We start from the raw sequence: 22,864 nt of genomic DNA, 5'->3' as shown, positions 1-22,864 counted from the left end.
AGAGCAGAGGGAGAGATCACCTGTCCCCCATAGAGAGGATGTGCTTTCTGCCTGCCACAACTTGCAGTTCTCTTTAGCCAAGACGTTAACGTCAGGTTGATGTAACCCACTCACTATGTAACAGAACGGGACCGATCAATGTTTTTAACGTGGGAAAATGATGAAAAAGCCGTGAATTATGCAGAAATTGTTTGATTATAAACTCACATTTGCACAGACCAATCCAGATTACAACCCTCCTTGGAACTGTATATTGAGGAATATTTAGACGGAATTGCCTGGCCCATGTCTCTTCCATAGGACTTTATTCCTGAATGAATTTGCAAACAGAGGGTGAGCACAGTGCAGAAGGTGAAAGCTTTCCTAAGCTCTGTTTGAAACTCAGGTGTCGTCTGAGCCAGATGAGACAGATGTTTTTCAAGGGCCAACTCATCCCACCTGGAATATCAATTCTGATCACAAAATAAGCAAAAGCTGCTGTCACAAAACCAGGTGCCACTGAGAAAAATCTCATTATTAAACAACATTAACAAATTGCCCTTCCATTTTCACTTTTCAGATGTTTATACTCCTAACAGCCCTTACTCTGACAGCACACGTGTTTTATACTTGCTACAGCGAATTAGTTGTGAAAATAATATCTTCCTTAGCTTTATGGAGTCTGGCTTGTCTCGTTTCATAAAGATATTTGCAATACCCGAAGAAGGTTTGTTGAGTGGTTGTTGATTCCTATTTGTCATCTGAATGATAAAAATCTGCTCTGGTTGCTCTAATGAGTTCAAACTGAGCTTGAGAAAGGTCTCCATGTTTTCAATGAGCACCTTCTGGTGGTAATATTGATTAAATTACCATATCTGCTGTTCTCAGCCTTGCAGAAGAGAGAACAGCAATTCCCAGGAGTTTGTTAGAAGCCAGATGTTGAACAGGAGTAAAAAACCTGGAAGAAGATGTAGCCAACAACAAAATTATTTGATCTTGATGAAGTGTGCTCTGTGAGGAGTGCCTACACGCCAGATGCTAGCCCTTTGCGGAAAGGTATTTTTACCCGCTGGGAGGTTTACTTTGAAGACAAGTGCCTTTGAGACCACTTGGAGATTGGGAAGGGAAAAGAGTGCTGTGTTTCAGGCTTTGCAGTGCTTAAGTGATGTACTTTTCATTCCCTCAGCCCCACTTTCGCGGGAAAGAAAATTCATATCTTATTAGTATTACTCAGCTAAAGGAAATACAGAATGTCATTCTCTGCATCTCAGTTTTCCAGTATCTTGGCATTCCATTCTCATCCTGCTTTGGGATGAAAAGCATAAAATATTTTAGATATGCTATATGTGTGTGTGTAGAAAGTAAAACAAAATGTTCTTCCAGTTTAGATCTGGAATTGTGAAGATGGCATATTTTGACATTTTGAGCAGAATCACATTTTGGCATTTGGAAACAAATATTGATTCATACCAAACTGTTTCATTTCAAAACTGCCATTTCAGTTTGAAAATAGCATTAAAATGGCATTTGCAGCTGAAATGTCAATTTAAAAGAAAATGTTTCAGCTTAAATTGACATAGAGGAACAAAACATTTTGATTCAAAATTTCCCCTGTGGGGGAGTAAAAAATATTTTTTGTTGTTGTCAGAAGCATTTTCTTCTGAATTGCACTGATTTTAATGGAACTAGATTTTCCTACAACAACAACAACAAATCTATTTAATGCAAAACATTTATACAATTTTAGCACTCGGCATTATAGATCAAATCCAAGTGCAGCCGGACATGTTTGTGCTGCCATGCAGCCCTAGCTAAAATATTCTTTGGGCTCATCCTTGTGACAGATGCTGATGAAGAGCTGGCACTACCATCACCATCACTTTCCTCCCCAATGGACCCCTGCCAAAAATGCACACACACAGTTTCACAAGGGATGATGGTCAGGATTCATCTGCCTGTTCAAGTTGACCCTCTGCAAGAGCTAAGAGGCTTCATCAATTGTACTGCGTTTGCTGGAAGATAATTAAATGGAGGATGTGAGCTCCTCTGCTGGGTTGGCTTCAAGGTGTCCATCCTGATCTTACTAGTTCTTTACTGTGCTCTTCTCAGATTTCATCCTCTTCAATACTTATTCCAGCCTCCTTCATGCTCCCCAGCTCTTTAAAGGTGGCTTTTGTCAGTGTCCTCTTTGTGTCCCTCAGGACAGATTTGAGTTTCCTGGTCAGCACATCTGGCCAGTTGTAGCTGTAAAACAGAGAAGAGAGGAGGAATTAGCAACCCTGCTTGTTTTGCATCATTTTGTGTCAGACAAAGCAGAAATGTTAGATGTTCTCAAAGCCATCAGGAAGCATCAGGCAAGGAGGGATGTTGGTAGAGAACTGCAGGGATGTGGTGGTCCCAGCAGACCATACAACCGCTGGAGCTGTTGCATGGGTTAATGGGATACATAGAGCTTTCATCCAAGGATATCCACTTTACAAACATAAATTATGTTTACATAAAAACAACCAGAGTGCTTCAGCTGCTCATGAAAACCATTCCTAACTGTGCATCACAAGACTGATAAAGTCTCTAGCTGGTAATAACAGAGATTCCTTCTTAATCAGCTGTATTTCTTTGTGTTTGAGGTCATTCACTGCCACTAATGAGAAATCTGAAGGTCCGGCTGCTCTGACAGCCCCATGATCCCACCAAGTCCAAGACAGGATAGGCAGAGTACCAGAAAGCCCTGACATCCATCTCAGATCATCCAGTTGACTAGAAGTAAGCTTGGGGGTAGGAAAGCTCTACAGAGGGATCTGGACAGGCTGGATCCATGGGCCAAGGCAACTGTGTGAGGTTCAACAAGGCTCAGTGCCGGGTCCTGCCCTTGGGGCACAACAACCCCAGGCACCGCTACAGGCTTGAGGCAGAGTGGCTGAAGCCGACAGTGTGCCCGGGTGGCCAAGGCGGCCAACAGCATCCTGGCTTGGATCAGCAATGGTGTGGCCAGCAGGACCAGGGCAGTGATCGTCCCCCTGTACTGGGCCCTGGTGAGGCCGCACCTCGAGTGCTGGGTTCAGTTTTGGGCCCCTCACTCCAAGAAGGACATTGAGGTGCTGGAGCGTGTCCAGAGAAGGGCAACGAAGCGGGGAAGGGTCTGGAGCACAACTGTGATGAGGAGCGGCTGAGGGAACTGGGGTTATTGAGCCTGGAGAAAAGGAGGCTGAGGGGAGACCTGATGGCTCTCTACAACTCCCTGAAAGGAGGTTGTAGCCAGGTGGGTGTTGGTCTCTTCTCCCAAGTAACAAGCCATAGAACAAGAGGAAATGGTCTCAAGTTGCGCCAGGGGACATTTAGATTGGATTTTAGGAAAAAATGCTTCACCACAAGGGTTGTCAATCATTGGAACAGGCTTCCCATGGAAGTGGTTGAGTCACCATCCCTGGAGGTATTTAAAAGATGCGTAGATGTGGTGCTTGGGGACATGGTTTAGTGGTGGGCTTGGCAGTGTTCGGTTAATGGTTGGAGTTGATGATCTTAAAGGTCTTTTCCAACCTAACCAATTTTATGATTCTAAGATAATGGGGGTTTCAGAAACAAAACAGACATCAAGGACTTGTAGAAGGCCAGAAGCTCAGTGAATGGCAGGGCTTTAGGTAAGTCTCAACTCTGCAGCTGTCCTGTCCTACATAAAGCATCATATGAAATTAAATTTATTGTGTATAATAGAAGAAAATATAATTCTAACTGTTGTAAACAAAAAAGAACCATAATCCATACCAATAACACCATTGTAATTATATAGATATTAAAAAGGACTAGTTGAGAAATTGTTGTGCATATACATATATATATATGTGCTTTTAAATTGTACACATCATTGTTGTGTAGAATGAACAAGCAGTTACTTTAGAAGAGAAATATATGTAAAACTGACTACATGAAGCAGGGATCCCAAGAGCGAAAGATACGAGGTCTCGAAAGGAAGGGAACGAATGTTATTAGGCCTGAGGACTATTCACACTAATGACCAATTATTAATATAGAATTGTTAAGCAGCCTAATGAAACTGCCCTTAATGACAGCACAGGATGAGCTGTCTTTAAAGTATCTATTAGATATCTATAAAGTATATATATATACTTTAAAGTATATGTAAGACTATAGCAAAGTCAACTAATAGCACTGGCACCAGAAGCAGGTATGCAGGGTTGACCACTCCAACACCCTCTACTCTAGCACTGCATATCTAATGCTTTTTTGTTATCATTCAAGGGAATTGTACTTTATTATTTGACCTAACGTTCTGCAGATGGTGTTCGATGGTCTGGTTACCTGTCCCTGAGGACTGGCTATTAAATCTGGATGCAACAAGAGAAGAGCCAGGACCTTCAAACTCAACACATATCATGTTCCCTTCACTTGCACACTCTGTGGGAGTCCAAGGACAGCTAAGGGTGGCCAAGGACAACCAAGAGCAAAAAACCAGGAAAGGAATCTAAAGGCAAATTCCTGAATCTTAAGAAATCACAAATGTATCAACTCAATGAGAATTAGGATTCAGTGAAGGATCCACCCTGACAATTCATTCATTGAACATTATGACAAATAACTGATGTTCTTTTTAAAGATGATCACAAATGTTTTGTAACCACTGAGGAAACTAGGGAAAGAAATGCCTTTTTTCCCCCCTTCTTTTTTAAAACAAACAAACAAACAAAACAAAACCAACCAACTAAAAAAACTGCCCAAAAACCCCTTTCTGGTGTTAGACAAAGAAGATATGCCTTCCAGTGTGTTGCTGGGAGATGTTCCTGCATAATAAGAGAGAAGTAGTAGCTGATGCAGAGTAGAAGAAAGGGGGAAGAGATGAAAGATATGACGGGGACAAAAATCAATAGAAGTGAGTGTTCGGTTTCTGCATTTCTGGTTTTAATCTTTGGAGAGATCATGGAGGCAAAATCATCTGAGATCATCCTTGCGGTGGGGCTGAAGGAGTAAGCTGTAATTGTACAGATTTCTGTGTAGGTGTGAGTTTCACCTTTGAAGACAGAGAGAATATTTATCAAAAACCCTGTCCTGAATGAGTTTTCAGATCTCAACTGCTGGTCAGCTGCACCTCGCTAGTCTATGGCTTGGCCAGTAAGATGCAATGACTTGGGTGTTTATTGTATTTCCTGAACAAGAAAGAACCTTGAAGGATCTCCTGTCACTAAGCCGAGTTCATGGGATGAGAGGTCAGAATAGAGGGAGAGGCAAAGTCTTGAGGAAAAATAAGAGAGAAAATAACTTAAAAAATTGACCCTTGGTACTTTTAGGGGATCCCAGACCGGTCCTTTGTCCATGCAGGACACACTACCTGTATGCTTATCTATCTAAAGGTCAGCAAAGAGTGATATAGGTGACATTAAGATCTATACACCATGGTTCCCTCCATAAATACGGCAGCTACCAACCACATTGTGGTGAAATCTTGCCCCTTTGAACTCCATAATGAGCTCTGAATGACTTGCATGGGGTCTAAGTCTCATCTCTAAAGTGAGATCAATCTAGGGATCACAGGGAGTCATAGACCTCTCTGTGGGACAGTTCTCCGCTGGGCCTTGAAGGAAGGAGAGAAATCCCTTTCTCCATATCAGAAGCACTGTAAGATGCTAGGGGTGGGATTCAGCTGCCTGAGGATACTGTCTAGCAGTATATGAGATGCCATGGTTTGTCCTACTTCAACTGCTGTTTCATCGGCCAACCTTGCACAAGTGTCTCAGACAACCATGGTGCTCTGAGCTGAATCCCACTTTCATGCGTGGGTTGGTAGGTCTATGTTAAGATCCTATATCCTGCAGCAGGAGAAAGGGGAAGGATCACTAGTGGTATAGCCAAGAGGCTTATCTCCAGGTAACTGGAGGTGCACTTTGGTGTTCCTCATACTTTGTTGCATGGTTTTATCAAGATCCAGTCAGAACCATCATTTGTCTTGAAAAACAGGTGTCCACCAGGGAAAACAGAGTCCACAGTTACTCTTTCAAGGTTAAAGGATTCACTTTCTGAGCATGAGGAGCAGAGTCTTGGCCTCCCTCTAGACTGCAGGCCAGATGAATGCTCCAAAAGTACTGAGATGAGGATCCCCATCGTATCACAGCAAGGCCCTTGTGAGACTGCTAACAGTTTACAGTCCCAGACTAATGGGACTGTAAACTGGGTGAATGGACTATGGATCACTACATCTGAGATCTGTGTAGAGCATCCCTTTATTGCTATCAAGGAAAAACAAGGTTATTGATGGCATGATTCCTTTTATCATAAATATCTAAAATATATTAGCTGGAAACATCACTAAGCCACCAGGCAGGCACCTGGGAATAAGCGGTTGTTGAGGACATAATTGCCTCCATTGAAAGCTTCATGCACACAAGAATGATTGAACTAGGACTGCTGAAAAGCTCCAGGTATTTGGAGCCTTATTGATTTTTCTCTGCTGTTTCCCATGAATTGAGCCAAGTGTGCTAATGAGGACCTTCTGTTCTCTATAATGTACTGCTGATCAGCCTTGCTTCAGCACAGAAGTTTAGGTCTGTGGGTGATGTATGCGCTAAATATTTTTCTATCAGCATACGTGCAGTTTTTGTCAAGCAGGGCTAACCCAAGTGAGAGATCCTCTTTGGCCTTGGAGGAGTAGCTTGCGCTCATAGGTGTAGATCAGCAGGGCGGTCTTCTGTGCTTATATTTAGAAGTGAGTGTTCACATATGGTAATGCTTATGCAGGTCTCTGCACAGTGTGTCCCATATTTAAATCTTTTCTTAAAATGAGGAATTTCTGCCCAGCTCCTAGAATAGGGAGAGCCTCAGACAAAAATTTAAAGATCTCTTATGGGAGATAGAACAGCCTAGTAACACTCCCTGAATCTTTAAAAGTTGTGGCTGGAAAAGAGGAATACAGCCAAAATTTCTTGGGTTTTATCCTTGTGAGAAAATTGGATGGAGCTTTAGGCTTTAGAGTAATCCATCAGCTTGAGATGGTGTATCTTAGGGGTTTGTAACCAGCCTATATATAGGCACTCTGGGCTTTCATCCCCCTCTGCCTTTATCTAAGGAAGTGGAAATTAAGTAAGAGTTAGTTCAGAGGCACTGAGCAGAACTGTTATTGCTGCTTTCAGAGATATTATTGAAAAAAACCCCAACCATACAGGATTTTCACGGGACATCAGACCCTCTATGTGCATGTGTGGGTGTGCATGCTCATATGCCAGCCTTGCTCTGGTAGCACCTATTTGATCAGGCACTTCAGGTCATGCTGTTATACTACCTGGAACTTCTGAATTCTAACCAAATCCTACTAAATCCATATTTACTCCTCATACCAGTAGGTAACACAGTGATGAATAACAGAGCTGCATCCTGTTTCATGTCATGAGATATGGAGTTACACTAGGAGATATGCATGACAAGAAAGCAACAATAGGCAATTTGGATGCTTCCAGGCTTGAACTCCAGCTTTATCTCTGTGTTTACCGTGGACTGGGCTCTTCCTGGCACAGTGCACATTGACATCCAGTGGATCGATAAGACACTGCAGGTAAACACAGTAATACTGTATGTCGTTCAGGAATGAATGTGATAACAGGTCATAAATTTGCTAGGAAATCACCCAGCAAGGCTACTACTGCCTTTAGACAGCTTTGCTGCTGTTCTGAGCACCTTTTGAATGAGACACTTTAAAAGAATAATACATATTTTGACTAAAAAAGAAAAAAAGAAAAAAGAAAAAAAAAGAAAAAAAAAGAAAAGCATGATACTAAAATCAGCAAAGTGCAGACAAATAACACATAAGCAGACACTAAATAGCAGAGCTACGTTGGGACTGTCCTACAGCTACTACCTCAGATCTAGGCCCTTTTGCCAAGGAGTTTTTCAGCTTTCCTCCTTTTGAACTCTGCAATTTCTTCCGAAGGTAACCCATGAGCTCTACACCTGTAGTGAACATGTAGGCCATTAGAGAAAGAACCAGTTCAGTTTCATCTGCAATAAAGAACAGACTGTAACGGAGACCAAGTGAAAGGTAAGTGTCTTCTGGTGCAAAAAAGGAAAACAAATATTGGGCCTGGCTCAGTTTTTATTTTTTACCCTCTTGTATCGCTTCAGCTTGACTTACTGCAAAGCGTGAGATTTGCCAATTTGAGTCCCTCAGTTAGGTGCCTGCTCTGAGACAGGCATCTGTTGTAATCTGTATAGAATCACAGACTGGTTTGGGTTGGAAGGGACCTCAAAGCCCATCTATTTCCAACCCCCCCTGCTGTGGGCAGGGACACCCTCCACTAGACCACGTTGCCCAAAGCCCCATCCAACCTGGCCTTCAACACTGCCAGGGAGCCAGGGGCAGCCACAGCTTCTCGGGGCAACCTGTGCCAGGGCCTCACCACCCTCACAGAGAAGAATTTCTTCCTAACATCTAATCTAAATCTACTCTCTTTTAGTTTAAACCCTTTACCCCTTGTCCTGTCACTACACTCCCTGATAAAGAGTCCCTGCCAGGCACTTGCAGAGGGCTCTTGGCACATCTTAGACACTTCTCCCAGGATGAGATGAATGACGTTGTTGATTGAGGAGCACAAACTAGATATCTATCATGGCCGTATCCTGAATCTATTAGACAAGATGAATCCTGGGAGAATTATTCCATTATTCCTCCAATCCTCCCTCTCATTCATCAAAGGGAAGAGCAGAACAAAACTGCTGTGAAGATCTTGGCTTTGGTTAGTTCAGCTCCTGTGTCAGTGCCTTTTGGTCTTGCAGGGGTGTTGCTTTCAGAAACTCTCAGCTGTCAAAACTACGGGCACACTTCCAAATGGAAATCCTATTTAACTGTCCCTAGAGACAGACAGTTTTCCCTGAATACTTAGCACAAATTTAACAGCCTTTCCTGAGGGAGACTAGAATCAAGTTTCGGCTCTTTTGCCAATTCTGTCCTACAAATGACAACATCTAACCAAGCTGTACTTTCATGCCTTACCTAAATCCTCAGCTCTGGGAACATCCTTCCTTTTTATAGAAACATTGATCCTCGTTTATAAACCCCCCACGAGTGCTGGAGCTTTTATGGCTGGGTCCCAAGGACAGGAAAGCCAGGAGGATATAATCCTGATGGGCTGACTGAGGAATGGCTTCTTCTGGGAATCTACAACTCAGGTGGGATTCATCTCTCTGAAATTTAGCTATCTGCAGCAGAGATGTCTCCATCTGAGCCAAATATCTTGGTCTCTCTCGTGAGCCAGTGGAGGGAAGCAGGCACTGCTGGACCACAGCGGGGGTTTATCCCAAAGTGGATGTCCTCTGTGGGGCAGAAGAGCTGCACCCAGAAGTGCTTGTTTCTCTGAATTGACTCTAAAAGATCTGTAAGATGACCAGTTCAGATGGAGATGTTTACGCTAGAGGTAAATAACTTTTAATAAGATGAAATCCTACCAGTCAGAGAGGAAAGAGGAATACTTTGTCTCCAGCCCTTTTATGCAAGCAGTACCAAAATTCAGCCACACATGGATAACATGAGGGGCTTGCTCTTTAAGTCCACCCAGCAGGACTTCATCCACAGGGGAGTGGAGGAGGTTGCTGCCTGTTTCTGCACAATAATGCAGCAGGTTGTGACCCACAGAAGGTGAAGACCTGACCAGAGTATTTGGGGATCAAACACGATATCAGATTGCCTGAGTTCCACCTCCAAACACTGCTCACAAAAATACCCAATAACCCTTTGATAATAACTTGATCTTCATCCACAGCACAGTAACAAGAATAAATATCCAGTGGAAACAGCACTGACACATCTTCTGAGCTCACTACTTTCTGAGCAACTGGAGAGGGCTGATTCCGCACCCTCCATCCCAATGTCTCTCAACACCCCTCTGTCTGAAGTCAGCTGTTATTTTTCCAAGGTCCTCTCTTCCCACCACCTTGTTTCCAAAGCCAGTGAGAGAAAATCTGTAAGGTGCTGCACTGTGGACCTGCTCTCTGGAGCATACCTGCTCTCTGGACTGTTAAAGAATTTATCTTCTCTTTTCTGAATGTGGTGTCTTACAATGATTTTTTCCTGAGTATTGAAACACAAGCCCCTGGATTGAACCTCAGGCAGCCAGCACAACTAGTTCTCAGCTACAGGGGGAAAGGCTCAGACCCATGGACAGAACATCTGTATGACTTGGCCACTCTGTACCCTTTGGTGAGAACAACTGCAACTCAGATTGCCTTAACTGAGTCATATGGATGCAAATATAGTCTTCTCTGCCCTTCTTTCTCTTTCTCTTATCCCCGCTTTCCATAAACCTGTATGGTGGAGCAATGCATGCCCTATTGCAAGGCATGGGTATCCTGGGCAGCCCGTTACATCTCAGCTCTGTGGTCCTGCTCCAGCCAGACCTGGAGCCCTTTCACTGACTGCCTCCCACACTCCTTTGTCTTTAAACCAGTCATGATTGTCTCTGGGGTTACTTGTTTCTGAGGTCCTTTATTTTATTTTAACCCACATTTCATTGTACTCCAGTTTTTCATATTGTAAGTGGCTGGTAGCTTTGTAGAAATGGTTGGTTGAGGAGCAGAGGAGATTAAAAGCAGCAGCAGCTGGCTCTGAAATGGTTTCTCCTTGGTACTCTTCCCTCTCGTCCCTCAGCACAGTTGTTCAGTAAAGAGCTTTTGGGCTGTTGTGTAATGAGCAAGCCTGCCTAGATGGCACGAGGGAGAGCAGCATACCCTGATCTGATAGAGACGTCACCTGGCCAGCCCACGCAGCAGGTGCAACGCTATAAAAACATTCCTAGACTCAAGCTGGCTCCTGTTCAGGCAGCTCAGATCACTCATCGCTGGGCTTCCTTTTGCTTCTGTTTTCAAGGCAAGTGTGGGCAGATCCAGGGATATCCTCAAATGAACTTCTGCAGCCAGGACCTACTCTTGACAGCCTCACCTGCTGCCAAGGTGCTGATTGCTACTCTCCCTCTGCAAAACCATCCTTCAAAGGGATCTCCACCTCTCAGCCTGTCTGGGTGAGACAGGACAAACTACTGGGCACATCCAGGCACATCTGGACACATCTCAGCCATGCCTGAGGCCATACCTGCAAGCCAGAATACGTTCCACAAAGCCAGCCAGGTCCTGAGCAGTTTCAGAACTAGCTTTCCCTAAATCCATAGAAATATCCACAGAAGAAAGGGCAATACATTGAATTACATCTTCCAGCCAAACAATGCCACTACCTGCCTTTGCTTCCCTTCTGAACACTGAATTAAGGGTTTCTTGCTATCAGCAGTAATTCTCTAATCTAATATTCCAGCCAGATCTTCCAGAAACCTCAGCTTGCTCAAAAAGATTTTGTTGAAATATATCGGCTAGAGCAATCACATTCCAAATCAGAGAGCCTTGTTCAAAGGGAGATGACTCACTGGCTTTTATTCCCTTTCTCCCCTCAATCAGATTTCAGAGAAAAATTATTCGTCCTTGCCTGCATTATGCCATCACCATGACCAGAATATTTCTTTTTCTTCACTTTTCTGTTGTATTAGGGGTTCGGAAATAATTTTAAAAGAAAGCATTGATTGTGAAGCAAAAAGCATCTGTCCTGACATTGGGTGATCAAGACTATGAGCCAGAGGATGCTTTGATTTCCCCAAATGACCCTTATTATATTTTATAGAAAGTTTATTCTGGGAATGTTGTGATGCTGTTGTATAATTCCAGCTATGTAAGGACAACAAATGTTTTTCACCGCTATTTGCTTCACAAGCTCTTTTATTTCTGATTTTAAAGTGCATTGGGTGAAAAACTTCAAACAGGAGCCTGAATGAAAATCTTTTCACTTATCCCCCCAGGGAGACACATGAACAGCAATAGCAACACTAGAGACTCTCTGAAGATCGCGTCCCATCCTGCCAGGGTGCCTCAACATAGACAAAGCAATGAAAGCTTTGTATTGAGTAGAAGCAGAAGCCATCTTGTCCTAATAGGTTTCTCTTTCCTGGCTCGTAAAAAAGATGTTTCTCATCTGGTGTTGGTAGATGGATTCTTTGAGTATCCTTCACTGCTTCTCACCCATTTCATCTTCAAATAAGGATCTCAGTGCTTTCTCTAGGGTTGATCCTCATGTATGTGAGGACAGGAGAGCCCAAAAACTTCCTCCTATCCCTGGTTGCATCTTAAGTTTTTAGTGATTTCTCATGTTAGGTTGTACTTATCATTGGGGATGGTGGTGGACTAGATGGTCTCCTAGCCCTTCTGGACTTAGGACCTACTGAATGATTTCATACAGAAGAAGGGATTTGGGTTTAATGATAAAAATCCAAAAGTCTTATACGCTCTTTCTCTGGACACTGGGTTCATGGTTAAAAAACCTTGAGAGGACCCATGATCTGTATCTTTCTTCACTGAATTGTATTCTCTCTCTCTTTTTTTTTTTCCCCTCTAGTTAGCTTTCTATAACTAGTTTAAAATAGTTTTAGAAAGGGAAAGTTTCCAGATAAAACTACCTCCTGGGATAGAGGGATCCTGCTGCTTGAAAGCATGGTATTCAGTACCAGAGCAAAAGATTTCTGAAACACTATGGTAAAAGTTGGAAAATCAGAAGACCAACTATATGTCACTCATCTTCCTGGAGCTGCAAATGAACATAATTCTGGCTCTTGGTTTTTATTTTTTCTGAATTTCATTAGCTCTTGACTTTTTCCTAGTGCTTTGCCAAATACGTCTGTGATTTAGTCCAGGTCAGGCTTGTACCTGCTAGATTTGTGTAACCTCATATCTTTTCTGCCCAATACTGACAAGGTACTGCGTGTCCCAGAGCATCACAGGATGTCAACTCCAATATCACTCATTTATAAACAATCAATTCTGTGCCTTTTCCATGGCTGCTCTTCAACCTCAAAATTAGTCTCCTGGTGTACTCTCAAATAAACCTCACAGCCTTCATTCAAACCTATCTGACTGTGAAATCTCAAAAAAATATCTAGCCTACAGGTAAGCTGCTCCTCAACTGCTCAGCATGCTTGTTTTTGCTATCATCTCATCATCTTGTTACAACTTCTCTATGTCCACCCTAATCTGTTATTTTGTGTGGCAGACTTTTGTGGAAAGGTTTTTCTCTGCCTTCCATGGCTATTACACAATGGATACCCAATCCACAAGATCCTGAGATGCAGCAATACAAATCCTAACAAAGTTGCAAGGAAGAAGGAGATATAATATCTATCACAAGGCAAACATCTGCCAGAGAAGGTGTAGAAATTTGCCTTGGAGCAAGGAAAGGACTAAGGAGCCTATTGAACTGACTGCCCTGTTCTATGTGATATAAAGTTAATCTAAAGCTCCCAAGTAAAGCAGGTAAAACTGAGATTTGACCAGACCTAGAAAGAAGGAGATTATCCTTCGAAAAGGAAAATTCTCTGGGGCAGGAGCCAGCACTGCAATCTGGATATTAAACTTGCATGTTTCCTGTGTCCTGGGACTACTACTGAACTTCCAGCCTACCCCATAAAAAGAGCATGTTGAAGGGTTTCTTGCTTGATTTCCAGTAAGACACTTACTTCTGAAAACAGATACACAAGTTACCCTGAGCAGCTTCACATAAGGTTAATTTTAAGAATAGCCTTTTGATTTTATGCATAGTTGGAAGAAAGTAGGGGTGGTAAGAAGCATATTAGGTCTTCTAATTGAACTGCCTTTGTTCTTAATTAAAATGCTTTGTATCCTGTGTGAGCCACGTCACCCACAGCACTTGGGTTTTAAGAGCAAGGTACATTTATCTGAACATCCTTACACAACTGTAAATGTATGAAAGCTTAGTGCAGATGATGGAAATCAATGAGAACGTTCCAACTAATATCTCAAATGAGTCTGTAACTGGGATTAAACAGAGAGGTTGATGCATATCAATTAAATTCAAATTATGTAGGTGCAACAATTGTTCCTTTGTTAGTCATTTGATGGTGGCTTGAGATTTATTATTAGGCAATCAGATGTATTCTCTCAGCAATTTCAGGAATACCAGAAGGGGTTGTTATCACAGTATTTTACTGGACCATTAGTATTAACCCAATGACATAATTAAATGTTCTTCCATATTTTAAAATTTGCTGAAGTTTGGTTTCTAACCTGCGTATAAACTCACCTTTGTAAGGTCAAGGACCATTTTGCAGGTCTAGGGGGCCAAGACTACTGCAAGCACAGTAGGATAATGAAGTTTGATTTGTCCCTAGACATCTATGAACAGCTCTATGAGCTGCTTGATCATCTGGTAGGCTACTGGTGCCTACCAGAGCTGGAAAATTGCCTTCATATGTCAAGAAATCTTCCTGCAAGGACTGTGCTTACAGCTTTGATTGGCTGATGGGTTTTACATCATGGGAAATAATAGCAAGTTAGCACTTTTTTTTAATGCTGTCTGCTGCCTTTTCCACAAATCACTGCAGTGAAGGCCTGAAATGCTCCGTATCTCAAGGGCTATGACTTGTCATGGCACTAAGAAACACGGAAGCTGAAGCTTACTTCATTGAAGCAAATCCCCTTTCCTTGCTATTTCATACTTAATGAGTGTGATCGCCTGTGGTGGTCTAAGTCAAGAGCTCAGAGAGCAAGCCAAACTATGGACTGAAAGTCTCCAGCACACCTCTCAGAGGAAGATGCTAGCTTTGGTGAGTCATGAGGAATTAAGTGATGAGGAATGCATGGAATTAAGTGCTAGGGAATGTGTCCCCTGGTCTTATGAACAGGACGAGAAAATCTGCTGCTGCCCACTGATCTCACCAGATATGAAGGACTGTGTTGCGCAAGACCTCATGGAAAGGGAAGACCTAAACAGAAGATGAGTTGATTCAGGACAGAGTGAAAAAATGAGTAGAAGAGGACTTTGTTCAGTAGCTCCTTCCTCAGCACAAAAGCCTACAGATGAGGAAATTCCTACAGAATTATAGCAGGCAGTGTCTTCAAACCACCGTATTGGCCAACATATAAACATAACAGGGAAACAACTTTCAACCTCTCATAAACTGGCATAAAATTGAACCAGCAAGATAAGACTGGAAAAATAGGACATCATGCCTGACACCTCTCTGATAATAGCAGAGCCTGTGCACAGGGCAGTTCTCCAAATATTTGCTTTGCTTAAGCATCCAGTTACTTCTTTATGCCATTTGACTTCTACGGGATATAGCTTTAATTTTGGCCCTTCACTAGGACAGATTTAGTTTCATATAATGTTGCTTTTTCCTCTGATTACTTTCACATTCATTCAACTGCCATATGGTGATCTATGGGGACAGAAAAACTGCAAAAGAACAGTGAAGACTGGGGTGTTAGGGCAAGAGAAGAAGATCACCCCCCTCTCTGCAGTGCTACTGGTGGATTCTTCTGAGGTTACACAAGGATGCTCAAGATCCCCTGATGCTGAGTACATGGGAAAATTTTTTGCCTTCCCGTATTGTCCCCCTGGACCCAATGTATTTTCTGTCATTTACAATCCATGTTAAGAAACAGCTTGGGCCTGCATAAGTCTGACTTTGACACACATGACCGGAGGACAGGTTCTTTGAGGATTATGGAAAGAACCTCAACAGTTAACAGAAGCCTAACACATGATTTTTAGATGGTAAAACCAGGATGAGAAGAACCTACTCTCAAGGTAGAAGTCTTGGTGCTTCTTTGGTTGCATGGTAAGCCAACCCACCTTGTTAATCTGGCAAAGCTCCTCCAATTTTCGTATTTCCCAATACGTCATTGGTATCAACACACATTACTCAATAGCTCATTTCCATCAGAGATTAACAACAAAATGCCTCCAAGCCTAAAAAATATTGTCTCTCAAAATTATCTTCCAGTAACTTTCTATCTTCCACACTTATTAACACTCAACTGAAAAGTTATGGCCCAAAATATTGTTAATTCCATGCTGCTCCAAGAAAGCTCTGGGAGGGCTCTGAGCACATGGACTGCCCTATATGCAACTGCCCCAGTAGTTAACCATCTCCCAAAAGGGAGATAAAACCAGTCTTCATTTTACTAAGAGGAAATGAGGAAAAACTTAGAACAAGATTTCTCAGGGGAAGTCAGAGTCAAAATAAAAACAGACCTTGTTTGCTGTCAGACATCCATCTCTGAGCTAGTCACTGTAGGACCTCTTTAGAATCAACAAAAAGCCATCTTGCAAGGGCGATTCATTTAATACAGATGTCCAAGCAGGCCAGTGGAATCAGACCCCTGAGCATGTATTTCTTTTTGTTGACTATAAAGGGAGTCAAGGTTAACTAGCTTTAATGTGGGTGACTACACTGTTCATGTCAAACAAATCCTACTCCTGTTATTTATGTCCTGACCACAACATTCTTTCCAGGCATACAGCATGTGACAGCTGAACAGGGAGTACTCTGTTTGCAGAGTCAGGCATTGCAAAGCTACAAAAAGGCTTAATGAATTTCAAGTGCTCAATCTTTGCTCACCACTGCTTGTAAGGAGGCAACATCATTAAGTTTTTAATTACATAACGGTGACATATTTTTACAACACAAAGTCTCATTGTTCTGTTCGAATGAACAGTGCTACAGGGAAGAAATGTTTATATGGTGAATAAAGCTGGTGTTTTCTGCAGGACTTTGATGGAAGGAGAGAAAAATCTGAGTGTCACCTGTACGCTAATGAGATCAGAGTTATGAAAGTGTCCCTACCTGTGTGTCTCCCTTACGCACACAGAATAGGAACTCCCTGGTGCTCCATCTCCAAGGGACTATACGGGGGGAAGCAGCAAGTTTCCACACTACTTCTTGGGAACTGGGATTAAGGAGAGGAGTTGAAGAAACTGCATCACTTCTGAATCCCAGTACTATGCCTGAAAATGTAAGTCACCTAGGGAAAATGATGTAGTCTTTGCAAACTGGTACCATGGAAAGACAGCTATTCAGCCTGTGAACTCCAACAAGGACCTTTAAATGAATGCATTGAACAGTGATGAAGTCACACTTACCCTGGCTTTATTTCAGGAGGTTTAGGTAAGGGCTTCAGAAAGCCTTTTTTCCCAACTAGCCAATATGTGTCTTCTACTCCTTTACCCTAAAATAAAAACAAAAATTTAGAAAAGGAGCAGCTTTCTGCCCACCCTCTGCTCAATATATAACTTCCTCCCTGGGTTTCTGAGGGCTTCATACATATCCAGAGATAGAGCATGACTGGAAATCTTAGGGTCTCCTTCACAATATTTCAGGGATGATTTGAATTTTATTACCCTAAAAGAAAAGGCCTTGTTAACTGTCATCTACAAATGATCCTCATTGATCTGGGTCATTGAAACTACACAGCTTAACAGAAATGAGGAACTACAGGATTTCTAATCATCTTATTTGGCAGCACTAACATCATTAATTAAGAGATTTTACAACTGTTGCTGGGCTGAGTATCAGACTAATAACTTCCTCTCCCACCACTGATGATTTAGCTTTTAAGGTGAGATGCACCTGATGAAATGTAGGCATCTATATCAGAATCAATCACCCTTGACTGGATGAGTGGAGGAAAACGGACGCTTCTAGGGCAACATTCATCTTCACATAAACTGGACCTTGAAAATAAGTCAGGTTAATAATTTCCTAAAGTGCCAATTTATCTCCACTATGTCAAGGTTTCTTTCCGTTGACTAAACCTGGAGTAATTACCTCAGATCTCCACTTGCAGACATATGAACTCAGGTGAAATCATTCCACTTGTCATGAAAGATTGTTGAGGGACCTGGGGCCATATTCAGACCTCTTACTGTTGATGTTTAAGGCAAGCAAACCTTCTACCTCTTGAATATAGCCTATTGACTACATAAGGGGAGAAGTGATTTTTTGAATTGATTAGTGTTGTCTTGTTTGGACACTGTGAAAAGTAGCAGCTTCTGTCACAAGTGGACTACATAGAGTCCTAAATAAATACTTAGATCCAGCACCAACAGCTGATTGTTCGATCCCATGGTCCTTCAAGAATTACCTCATGTACTGAAACAACTGATGGTGACGATTTGGGAAGGATCCAGCAGAAGAGTGATGGATGAAGGCCAAACAAGAGCTTGATATGAAAATTCCTTAATCAAGAAGATTCCCCAATGAAGCATTTCACACAGCCCTGGCCTTCTTACCTTCAGCTCTGTTTTTCCCCTAGGTACGATTTCATAGCCTTCATTTAGACTCCGAAGCGTATCCACTGTACTTTGGCTGACATGAATTCTGTAAGCTGGGAATGGAAAGCAAAACAGCTGGATGACTATACTGCACACACACTGAGAATTCCCCACTGCTTCATGCTGGCAAGGAAAAGTGCTCCAAGGCATGCAGGCATGTAGCTGGTTTAGCTGTGTGGTGCTCCTCTACATAGAGTATGATGCTGCTGGATGGATCCTTCCAAGTAGGGCTGTAATGAGCACAGAGTGAGAGGAGATCTACACCGGGGGCTTCCCGGAGGACACCAAACATGCTAAGTATAGAAGTCCAGCTCTTAATAAAGATGGTAAGTATTTTTTTCAGCATCATTGCCATCTGGAATCAAGAATGCCATTTTTATCTATTTGCACAGCATAACTAGGCAGCAAGAAAGAAAAGAAAAATAACCCACTGTCCTGCTCTAGACACCCAACATCATTTGAAAGCTGGGATGAAGAGCAGAGAGATGGAGTTTGCAAGGCCACATAATGAAAATGTGGCTGTGCATCTCAATCCATCTGGGTTTTTCAATAATTGGTTCCATCCAGAGCTGCCATTAACAGTCTATGAATAAAAAGAGCAAAGATGGAGATCTTTATTAAATTTCCATCTCCACCAGCTTGTTTTACAGTCATTGCTGGAACTCACTGAAATTTGTTGTTCTTCTGTTGGTGTGAACAAGCCAAGGAATGTTTCTAAAACATTTTCCCCCAAAATAGTTTTTGTTGTTGTTCTTGTTGAACTTTTGTTTCCAATCTGTCACTTGCATTCCCTTCCCCCTTAAAGGATGCGGGATGAACCAAATAAATTTTTCATAGAATCATAGAATCATTAAGGTTGGGAAAGACCTCTAAGATCATCAAGTCCAACTGTCAACCCAACACCACCATGCCTACTAAACCATGTCCCAAAGTGCCACGTCTACACATTTTTTAAATACCTCCAGGGATATCTTTTTGCACAATAATCAGAAAGAAGAAAATCAGTTCAAATATACAGAGGAAGACCACACAGCTTTGAGCTACATTTCCTGAGACACTAACCTACAATCTTCCTATTACTGTAGATCTCTATATATTTCCATTCATGTATAATGATGCTCTTGCATCTGCAGTGCTCCTAGTCTCAGTGGGACTTGCATTTTCAAGCACCTACACCTTGAGAATCTTCAAATATCTCTCTTGCCGTTAGAAATCTGCTGTCAAAGTGTTTTCTCCTTTCCACTGCTTTCCAAATGCAATGCATGCCTCTTAAAATAAGCCAGCCATAATCACAAGAAAGGCAATTTTCCTTAATTAATGATTAGCCTAATTGTTAGTCTTAATTAGTCTAATCAAAATCACTGGAGCTGGAAATGTGAAGATTGTATGAAAGAGTGATAAAGTTCCAATGTGGCATGTATACCGCAACATATTTCTAGCCTGGCAAGACCTCAAGATTTTAATATTAAATATCACAAAGTTGTGTAGCTGTAAACTAGCCATAACGGGTTATTTCTTAGAGCTGTTGAAAATGTCAAAAGGGAGACCAGAGATCAGATATTAAAATGTATGAGATGTTGCCTTTGGAAGTAAACTTGTACTGGGAGCCTGAACATCAAAAGCAAATTTAAAATCCATCCAAGGCTGTCCCTAGCTGTCCACTGTGTCATCCACAGTTCAGCCGCTGTGGTTTATACATCCATGTCTTAGCCAAGGACAGCAACAAACAGCACAGCTGTGTACACATATGACTGAAATGCAGGTAGAAGTTCCTTCCCCACCACTTCTTTTTACATGTCTAGAAGCCTCCAGCCATGGGACAGCAGGAAGCAGCTGAGAGATGGTACTGTCTTACCTGCTGCAGTGCTTGGCTCTGTGCATGTAGACTATTTTTTAATTATTTTTTTAATACCTGGAAGTCTCAGGAAAATAAAGGACAAAAACTTGAGGGGAAAATAGCATGAGAATCAACCCATCAAGAAAGATATCAAGAAAGCCCAACAAGGAAGGGAAGCTTAAGATTTTGTTAGGACCTGCCAACGCTTGTTTGTGGCGTTGTTACTGCTGATAAACGAACCCATCACAAATGATGCTCTTCATGTTGCAGGACATTGTTGCCTGTGGTCTGCTTTTCTCTCCAGCATGATGGAAGCAGTGCCCACACATGCTTCAACCCTTGCATTGTACTGGCCGTGACAGGTAAGTGCATTGTTTTGCTGTGCAAGAACAGCTCTGAATTAAGGGTCCTCAGCACTGACTGAAAGCAAAATCCAGCCCATGTAGGAGACAAATCTAGGGCAAGATTCAAGTTCATTTTTGTTAATGGGATCCAAATCAAAGGACCATAGCTGGAAGGCAGGGTCTTAAAAGCTGACCTGATCTTCAGAGCTCTGATCTTCAGAGCTGATTCAACTCCAATGCTTATAACTAAAAAGATGTGCATTTCTTTGTCTCTCTTGAGAAGTTTGTCAACCACCCGCCCCAGGGACCATCCCAAATACTCACGCAGGCCTGTGGACTCCATCCGTGACGCCGTGTTCACCGTGTCTCCAAAGAGGCAGTACCGTGGCATGGTAAGCCCCACCACACCTGCCACGCAAGGCCCTGAAAGACACATCATCTGTATAACCCAGAAGGTACCACCAGGGTTCAAGGGGTTCACCAACAAACAAATCTCACGCTCTCCTCTGATATGCAAAAACCTTGGGAATACAGGACAACATCTCATTGGCCTTGGTGCTTGCTACAAGTGATCAAAAATTAAGCATTGCTCTGGATTTCACATTGGTGTTTTATGCCTGAGAAAGGTCTTGTGTGATAGGGCCTCAGTTCACCATCATCTGGGATAAATTTGTTCAGAGTTCACGCAATCTCAAGGACTATTAATCTCATTTTAAAAGGTCAGCTCTGACCTCCTCTTCCATCTGAGAAAAGTTCAGATTCTGTGAAATGCCCTGTGTCCCAGTGAAACAGTATTGAAAATCAGCCTTGGAAGTCCAGAGATGCTGGCAGCATGCTGGACCACCCTGTGTCCCCTCCTTGGAAAGGAAGACATCATTAGCTCGCCTGTCTAGCCAAAAACTGTTTATTTTTCCTCTCTCTCATTCTTTAGACGAGATCCACTCCCTTCCAAAGTAGCTCCCGAAGAACCGGTGCCAAGTTCTCAGGGAGAGGTATGTGTGCAGGATTCACACGAACATGCACACGCACACACACACACACATAGAGATAAAATGTGTGACAGCCAAACAGCACCAACAACCGTCATCTGGGGACTTGGGTTAGCTAATGTTTGGACTGTGCTCTGAAGGATGAGATGCTAAATTTCATCACCCACAATTTAAAATACCAAGCTTCCCAGGAAAAAAAAAAAAAAAAAGTAAAAAGAAAAAGGGGAATAAAAAAAGAATGCTCTCAGCAATGTAAGGAGGTGTGGGGCTTTCTTCAGAGAAAAGACAGGCCTCTTTGTATTTGCCATTGAATGCATTTATGTCACATGTCTTTCTAGGCTCTGCCTGCCTTTTCAATTTCATTATCCTTCTGGGTTAAGATCTAGCAAAACTGATGCCTAGGATATCTTTTACCATGCAAAGTTACAAGAGATGTGAATGTAGTACATCATCAACAGTATCTGAAATGATGCTATAGATAAGGTTTTTCATCATATAAAAAATTGTAGGTTAAAATGTTGTAATAATAATAATAATAATAGCCTAATTTAGAAGTGATCAGTTACTTGTTTTAGGACAATGTAGTTTTACTGCAATTTTACCCTTCTTAGTTACAAAAACTGATTCTTCATATAGTTTGTCAGCTACTTCTTAAGGGCAGTGAAACTCCACAGCTGAAATTTGCAAGAACCCCTCTTGCTGTGACCTCTGAAAAGTTGTTGTTGCGGAGTCAAAGTAACAGGATTTTAATATAATGCAAACTGAGAGGTAAGACAGATTTTAACTCCTGCCTGATGAAGCGTCACTTACTTAAAGATTAAAAAAAAAAAAAAGGGAGGAAGAATATTTCATACCAGAAATGTTACAAGGACTTAAACAGCATGTCTGGGTCAAACTCACCATGCAGAGACTGCTGGAGATCAGGAAAAGCTGATTTAGTGGCGGGATTTTTTACTGCCAATGTGCCGTGCAACCTTGGGTAAGACACTACCCCTCAGAATCTCTTCTAATTTAATTCCCATCCTTATCAGTACTCACTAAATTGGTTCAAGCCCTTCAGGAGAGGAGCTATATCCACTAGAGGAAGCTTTTTCAGGGTCAAGTCTTTAGGCACTTCTATAGCACAACTGTAAAGACACTGTTGATACTACTGGGTCAAGGTCCTAATGCTTACCTAACCGGTCCCTAACGTGTGCACACTAATGTAGCATATGCATAAAAAATGGTCTTGCTGGAGACGTTTTAATTCATGCTTCAATAAGAGCTTTCCCTGAGAAAACACTAACTTACATTGCATCACCTCTCTTCATTTTGTGGTGATGACATGGTGGCGGCACTCAGAAATCTCAGTAAGGGTCAAAGCTCCTTCTGTAATAGGTGTTGCAAGGACACAAAAAAAGTGGTTCTTGTCAAAAACCAGCCCTCACTGAGGAGGATTTGATTTAAAGCACAAATAGCTGAGTTCCTCTGAGTTCCTACTGTAATTAGTGGAAGCCAAGTCAACACAGTCAACTGAGCCATGAAAGCCTTTCCACTCCTGCACCCAAACAGCTCTCCA

General features: G+C 42.2%; 1 protein-coding gene across 1 annotated transcript in view; it reads right to left on the bottom strand.

Annotated features, from left to right (window-relative positions):
- Positions 1-1,765: 1,765 nt before the first annotated feature.
- GUCY2F (guanylate cyclase 2F, retinal) overlaps positions 1,766-22,864 on the bottom strand; it is a 49,520-nt gene continuing 28,421 nt past the window's right edge. Inside the window, exons 15-18 of the mRNA XM_054826559.1 lie at positions 20,642-20,740; positions 18,095-18,189; positions 16,946-17,031; positions 1,766-2,223 (exon numbers count right to left, since the gene is read on the bottom strand). Of these exons, the coding sequence (XP_054682534.1) occupies positions 2,085-2,223; positions 16,946-17,031; positions 18,095-18,189; positions 20,642-20,740 (419 nt within the window). The 3' untranslated portion in view covers positions 1,766-2,084. The remainder of the gene's footprint in view (positions 2,224-16,945; positions 17,032-18,094; positions 18,190-20,641; positions 20,741-22,864) is intronic.

Source organism: Grus americana, chromosome 1, assembly GCF_028858705.1.
Source record: "Grus americana isolate bGruAme1 chromosome 1, bGruAme1.mat, whole genome shotgun sequence".
NCBI lineage: Eukaryota > Metazoa > Chordata > Aves > Gruiformes > Gruidae > Grus > Grus americana.
The sequence above is the reverse complement of the archived record's forward strand: the minus strand, read 5'-3'. Positions and strand labels throughout refer to the sequence as shown.